This window comes from Trachymyrmex septentrionalis, unplaced genomic scaffold (assembly GCF_001594115.1).
Source record: "Trachymyrmex septentrionalis isolate Tsep2-gDNA-1 unplaced genomic scaffold, Tsep1.0 scaffold37, whole genome shotgun sequence".
NCBI lineage: Eukaryota > Metazoa > Arthropoda > Insecta > Hymenoptera > Formicidae > Trachymyrmex > Trachymyrmex septentrionalis.
In genome coordinates this window covers 674491-681058 of record NW_017305536.1, presented here as the reverse complement: position 1 = coordinate 681058, position 6568 = coordinate 674491, and the positions used below count along the sequence as shown (strand labels likewise).

At 36.3% G+C, this 6568-nt stretch overlaps 2 protein-coding genes across 3 annotated transcripts in view; one reads left to right on the top strand and one right to left on the bottom strand.

Moving 5' to 3' along the window:
* LOC108750806 (protein rhomboid) overlaps positions 1-6092 on the bottom strand; it is a 9929-nt gene extending 3837 nt beyond the window's left edge. For both annotated transcript variants that reach the window (XM_018490567.1, XM_018490572.1), the window contains exon 1: positions 5705-6092. In XM_018490567.1, coding sequence (XP_018346069.1) covers positions 5705-5757 — 53 coding nt within the window. In that variant the 5' untranslated portion in view covers positions 5758-6092. The remainder of the gene's footprint in view (positions 1-5704) is intronic.
* Positions 1782-6568, top strand: part of LOC108750805 (Meckel syndrome type 1 protein) — a 6087-nt gene continuing 1300 nt past the window's right edge. The window contains exons 1-3 of the mRNA XM_018490566.1: positions 1782-1915; positions 3249-3548; positions 3955-4369. Coding sequence (XP_018346068.1) covers positions 1839-1915; positions 3249-3548; positions 3955-4369 — 792 coding nt within the window. The 5' untranslated portion in view covers positions 1782-1838. The remainder of the gene's footprint in view (positions 1916-3248; positions 3549-3954; positions 4370-6568) is intronic.

Genomic DNA, 6568 nt, shown 5'->3' with positions numbered 1-6568 from the left:
CCCCCCCCTCCTCCCCGGAATCGAATTTTCCTCGCTCGATCTCTCAAGGCAGGCAAGCAGGCAGGGCAGGTGTCGGTACAACCGATACAAGAGCGAGCGAGAGAGTTAACGGTACCGTTTCGAACGGCTTCATTCTTGCCAAATGCCAAGTCGTGACGACTTGGTCAGAGACATTCGGAGAAGATACGAAAATCGAATCGATCGCTGGAAAGTGTACCGCAAGGTTAATAGACCTACCTACGTTTTTTTTTTCGTTTTTTTTTTTTTTTGAAGCGGGTCCTCCGTTTTGGAGGAACAGACTCCGATAATAGACAACGACCGATGACTTTTTCTCTCCATCTCAACCGAACTCACTGAGCTCTTAGGTATTTTTCATCTCAATCTTACAGGATGTATGGACAATAGTCGGGTAGATTCTTCTTTTAACCCGATTGCTCTGCGTTCGTTTTTTTTATAATAGATTACATAGATTACTATACGGGACGCGTAAACACAAATGCTTCAGATTCGAAAGAGAGAGCCCCGATGAAAATAAAAATCGGAACATAAATCAGATGTAATCGGAGAGTAACAGCCTAGAAGGGTAAACGAAACTTTTAGAAAGCGAAATTTGGAACAATGAAATGTAAAAGGAGCATTTACACTTCTTTTACACTTTGACGTTTCAATCTTCGCCTCCTAGAAGTTTCGTTTACGCTTAGCTGTTACTCTCCTATATATACGTTTGGCTTTACGCTCTGATTTTTATTTTCATTTCGGGGAGAGAGATTTTCTGCTTTATTCGAAATGCTCTTTTTCTGTAGATACAGGATGCCCAGCAAACGAGAATGGATTGAAATAAATCGAAATCGGATTCAGATTTTCAGAAATGTCGATTCACGAATGTTAAAATAAATGCTTCTCAATCCTGCATTTTTTTATTCATTTATAGAAATTGCATGAAGCATATAGCTCTATGCCTTTCAATCTAAAAATAATATTAGCTTTTTCTGTGCATTGTGAATACTGTTCGATTCAAAATTTTGAATAGGAAATGCAGTTTTTCAATCCAATTGAATCTAATTGAATCCGATTAAATCCAAAAAAAAAAAGTATTCGCTATTTAAAATGCGCATTCGGGTGGAAAAAAATTTCAATTTTAATCCATTCTCGTTTGCCGGGTGTATAATATCCTGATTCAAGATTTTCACGATGCAACGCACGTCGTAGTTGTTCATACATTTACATCGTTTATTGTACGAAGGAAATACCTTCCATCAGGAAATACCTACATCTAATCGCGAAAAGTTGCGACATCGATCGTTTACCGATGTATTCATTGGCGTGGCGTACCGTTCTGACTCATTGGAAATTTGCTAATCATTGCTAATGAAGCTATTAAAAGAAATAAAGGGAGGGAGAGAGAGAGAGAGAGAGAGAGAGAGAGCGAGAGAGTTTACACACGTGCAATATGAAGAATGTGCATGTCACGATTACGTATTGTTCATGTAAATGCGAATCTAAACGGAGATAATTTTTCATCTCAACAATGATAATTTTTCCAAGTACGTATTAACGAGTATATTTTCATCCTTCCCACGGCAGGTAGACTATACATCACTACGCACCACGCACCTCGAATTTCGTGATGATGATGCTCTACGTCTACGTAACAGACCACACCTCGCCAGCTGAAGCAAAGTTACCTAGCGACGTTACGAATCAACAAACAAACCACCCGAGCGACCCGAGATCATTGACAGCCACAGTTAGCTTTTAGCTTGCTCAGCGTTCCTAGTTTCCGTTTTGTAACAATAATCAAATCGAGTCTATCGTATAAAATAGCGCGGCGAGAAAGGATGGTGGGCAAGAAAGAGAGAATGAGGATAGCGGCGAGTTATAGAGTGAATGAGCCGATACATAATTTAAAGATAAGGTGTGTCTTTCCTGCATTTAAACGTGTGACGTACAGTAACGGAAATATTAAATTATAATACTAAGATAATAATTCGATTATTCACGAAAGAAGTTTTCCTGCGTTAATTTTGCGTTATATTTTATTTCCTGCCTTTTTCGTACATGTACGACGTAATTTCAATTAGAAATCAAATTAGAGTAACTTTAATTAAAAAATTTGTAGATAGAATTTGAAATTGGACGTAATGTAAAAAAAAAAAATAATGAAACTGTGCAATTGTACTTGCAGAATTTTCTGCAATAGCATATAACGTCTGGTGATGAGTAAATCAGCAGGAGATTTCTGAAGGTTATAGAAGGATGTGATAAATTGAGTCCTGTTTACCATATGAATCCATTAGGTTTGCATCCGAGAATAGATTTATGTAATCGATTAAAAGAACAAGTTCTAGCTTATTGTGCCTCATTTGTCATATACGCTATTTAATAGATTATGATATATGAAAAGATTATGAAATGTTACTTATAAAAAAGCTAATTAATATAATTGTCTTTGTATAGATGGACATAAAAAAAAACCTATAATTACCTTCATGTGACGAACATTGAATTAAACTTTACATTGCAGAAAATTCCGCATTTCCCAACTCGTAAAGATTAACCAAACTCGACGGTTAAACATGAAGGAGACAGCATACTTGCTCAATGCGATAATACAAACCTTCAACATCGAGACGTTACGTAACTAGCCCGCATGTACGTCGGTTACTTTTTTTTTCATGTATCATCACTGATATTTGCGTCGGTGATTATATCTTTTGTTTCGAGATAATGTGATTCCTATGTTTTTCGCGAATTGATTTTCGAAAGGAACGTTAAAGAAGTTCAAGTTTTTACGATATCGTCAACAATGGTAAATTTTAGACTTGTAGAAACCTATTATTATCGAGTGTTATACATTCTATTTACTGGAGCGTAAAACATCCAGTCAAAAGCACATGAGAAATTAAAAGCTGAAAAATATTCTTTAACGATTTAACAAACGAAATATTTGAAATGTCTTTCTGCCACGTGTTATCTTCTTTATACCGCTGAGAAAATTTTAGAAGTACAATTTCCTCACGTAAGAATTACGTAAAGCTATTTACAAACTTGATTCTCTCATAATTAATTCATAATCACTGATGTAGGAAATGAGTGCCAAGAATGTGGCAAAGTTGAAACAATGATTGAATGTCTTGGCCTTATCTACGTTCCCGCAGAATCAGAGAATGAACTGGACATTTGATCGCAAACTACCTTTCCCAAATGATATCAGGTTTCATTTAGTCGGCGTTTATTTCTTGTTTTAGGGTGCGAGTCGTACAGGAGAGGTCCCCGTTGGCTGAATTGCTGGCCGAGAAGTCCGAGGATGGTGAGACAAGAGACTCCAACTTTTTGGAAGAGGAGAACTGTATTTTTAGCTGGCAGGACAAAGTGTTCAGCTTATTCGAGATCGACTTCTATGCGGAGGAAAAAAATTGCCTAACCGAATGTCAGCGAGAGTACCACCAGCGTATACGTGACGAGCAGCTGCAGGGTGCATGTTTGTATTCGTACACGGGAAATGACTCCTACTATCCCGATGACGACCTCCTGACGATGCCTTACAGGCAGGGATCGAATTTAATTATTAGATATTGTACAAATATTTGTTATTCGATTGCGAAGTACAAGAGTTTGTTATTCGACAAAATTTTTATCGCAACACTTATTTTAAAAGAACGTACATTAACATCTTTTTTTAAACGAATGTATTTTTTAAATAAAAACAAAATAGGCGTAAAGGATAAATTATGATCGACTCGCGCTTTCAGTTTACTAAAACAAAAGGGTTGCTGTATAACATAGGAACGCCTTTTTCGTTTAGTTTAGGAAAGGCTAAGATTCACATATTTTAGGTTTGTTGTATACATCGAATTCGAGGTATTGAAAAACATTGGAGAACGCGTGGGTTTTGGTTCCTTCATGTGTCTCGTAACTTTCGAAAATTTTAAATATTTTCATTCTCGCTTACAGATCGTATTTGTCCGTGAAGAATCAGACCGCGTTACCGGCTTTGCGGAATCGCAAGTCCTTTCAAGAACGTTATAACAAGAATGTGATAGATGACAAGACCACAGATACTACGATCCAGTCCAATCATTATCTCTATACCGAACATACCACCATGTATGTGATGGCCGATCTGTCGCGTAGAGATGAACCCGCAACCATCGGATCGATGGACTCAGAGACGCTGCTCTGCACGTTGACATATGACAAAACGCGCAAATTGCTGACGATTAATCCCGATTTCACGATCGACGACGAGCACAAGCAGCATTACAACGTCACCAACGATTACGGCGTTAGGTTTAATTATTGGATCGAGCACGTTTCCGAGGAGCGAACACCGCTGGAATTACAGGAGCACCTCGAAGACGTGCGGCGTGTAAGTATGCGGCTATTTACGATGCGAATGTACGATCGGCATACCAAACTTTCGCGTCATCACACGCGCAACGATCAAAAAGACGGTCTTTTCGTGGAAAGACCAATCTCGGCATTCCCGAGCGACGTCCGTTTATTTGTCCCGCAACCGCAGTTACATTAATAACCAATAATTCTTTCCGCTCTGACTCATTCGCTCTTTCTCTCCTTTTCCGACTTTTGTATAACGTAATACTATTTATAATTTAGTAATGATTTATATTTAATTAATAGTTAACAAATAGTTGATTAATTATTTAATTGATAATTAACGGCAATTATTGAATATTATAATAATTTAAAAAATATGTTTTGAATATCAACTTGGGTGATAAATAATAACATACAAAATTAAAAGTGCACTTTTTTATTTCTATTTAAATTATATTTATTAATTTTGTTTATTAGTATCAGATCATAATAATATTTAATTATGTTAATAGTCGAGGACCGAAAATATGAGGTATGTTACTTTGAGAATACTATTGCTTAATTTTATGTAGGGATTTTAAATATATATGACTGGTCATCATTACTTTGCAAAAAATGAACTGCAATAATAAAAGGTTTGTGTGGCGCAAATAATTACGATAATAGCGTCACAATGGTGACGCTATTACTGTCGAAAATCATTTTCGTAATATTTACATAGCAATCTTGGAGATATATATTGTTTTATTAATTATCTTCTATATGATTTTAATAAGGAAACTAAAAAATTATACATTATGAAAATCATCGGATTATCGTAATAATAAAAGTGTATAACGATCAATTAATAAAATTTGAGAGAGAGAAAGTTTATTTAAATAAAATTATATAAATTCATAAAAGATTATGCAATTGTAATACATTGCGTAATATTGCACAAGCACAATTAATTATATTCGTGTTATATTGTACCAACAATATAATTTACTTTGCTTTGAAAGTCTGAGTTATTTTTACTTTTTGTAGAAGCAGTTCTCAGTTATGCGCTAATAGTCTGGTCAAGTACGAGCAAACGCGACGCAGCACGTGGAAAGCCGAGCGATTTATCGAATATTTATCTAGTTGTAATGGAGAGGCACGATGAAGCAATTTGATGTACCTATGCGTTTATCTACTCGTTTTGACAATAAATTCGATTATTGTCTGCGAAAAAATACAATGAATCCGATATGACGATCAACAGCTCATTATCCGGTGTCAGAAGAACATTGCAGAAAGTATTTGCGCGAGCGCGCTATCGAAAACCTTTTGCCGGTCGTATAAAGAAGAAGTAAAAATAAAGAAAGAGAAACGGATGCATACGTACCCCACGTAGGAGATTTCCGAGATCTGACGCATTGCTCGCTGTGGATAGAACATGTTTGTCGTGGCGTTATGTACACTGTAACTGTCTCTGACACTCGATGCGGATTACGGCATCTTCACGAAAAATCCGTCAGTTCACTGATGTTCTTTCTCTCTTCCGGTCGTTCAAGACACACCCAACAGTCTACCGACTTTCTCGTCATATTTTCAAGCATGATAGAACAGTCTGCAAGACTAAACTCTTGCTATATTTAATTGACACATATATTAATTATAATCACGACAGGCGCGTGTGTTTGCATTTCTTTATGAAAACGCGCACGTGTCCGTTGAGTTGATCACTGCACTTCCTACGATCAACTGAATCCTATAGTTCACCGACTATCTTCTTGAACGCTCTCTTCCATGAGGCTGTATGTAGTGCTATCAGCTTATACGTGTGTATATACAGTTTATACGTGCATAGTGGGGCAGGAATATATCTGCGAACATAGAATAGTATTCTTACGCATACTATCTCACGGCAATGAGTAGCTTCCATTTATCATTGCACTTTGCTGCAAAGTGGCAGAGATTAATGATTAATATTTCACATGCTATTAGAGACTATTACGATATGTATAGATGTGAACATTTCTTTAAAATCCATGTCGATGGAGCTGGATTTTTGCATGTATCGCTTATTCGAACTTTTTATTAAAAATAATTTCTCTCTTAATTAATTTCTTGTTGTAAGCAGAGATTAATACAATTAAGACAGCGTGATTTCTTATAAAAAATGTATATATTTTTAAATAATTAAATATATATGGAGAGAGAGAGAGAGAGAGAGAGAGAGAGAGAGAGAGAGAGAGAGAGAGAGAGA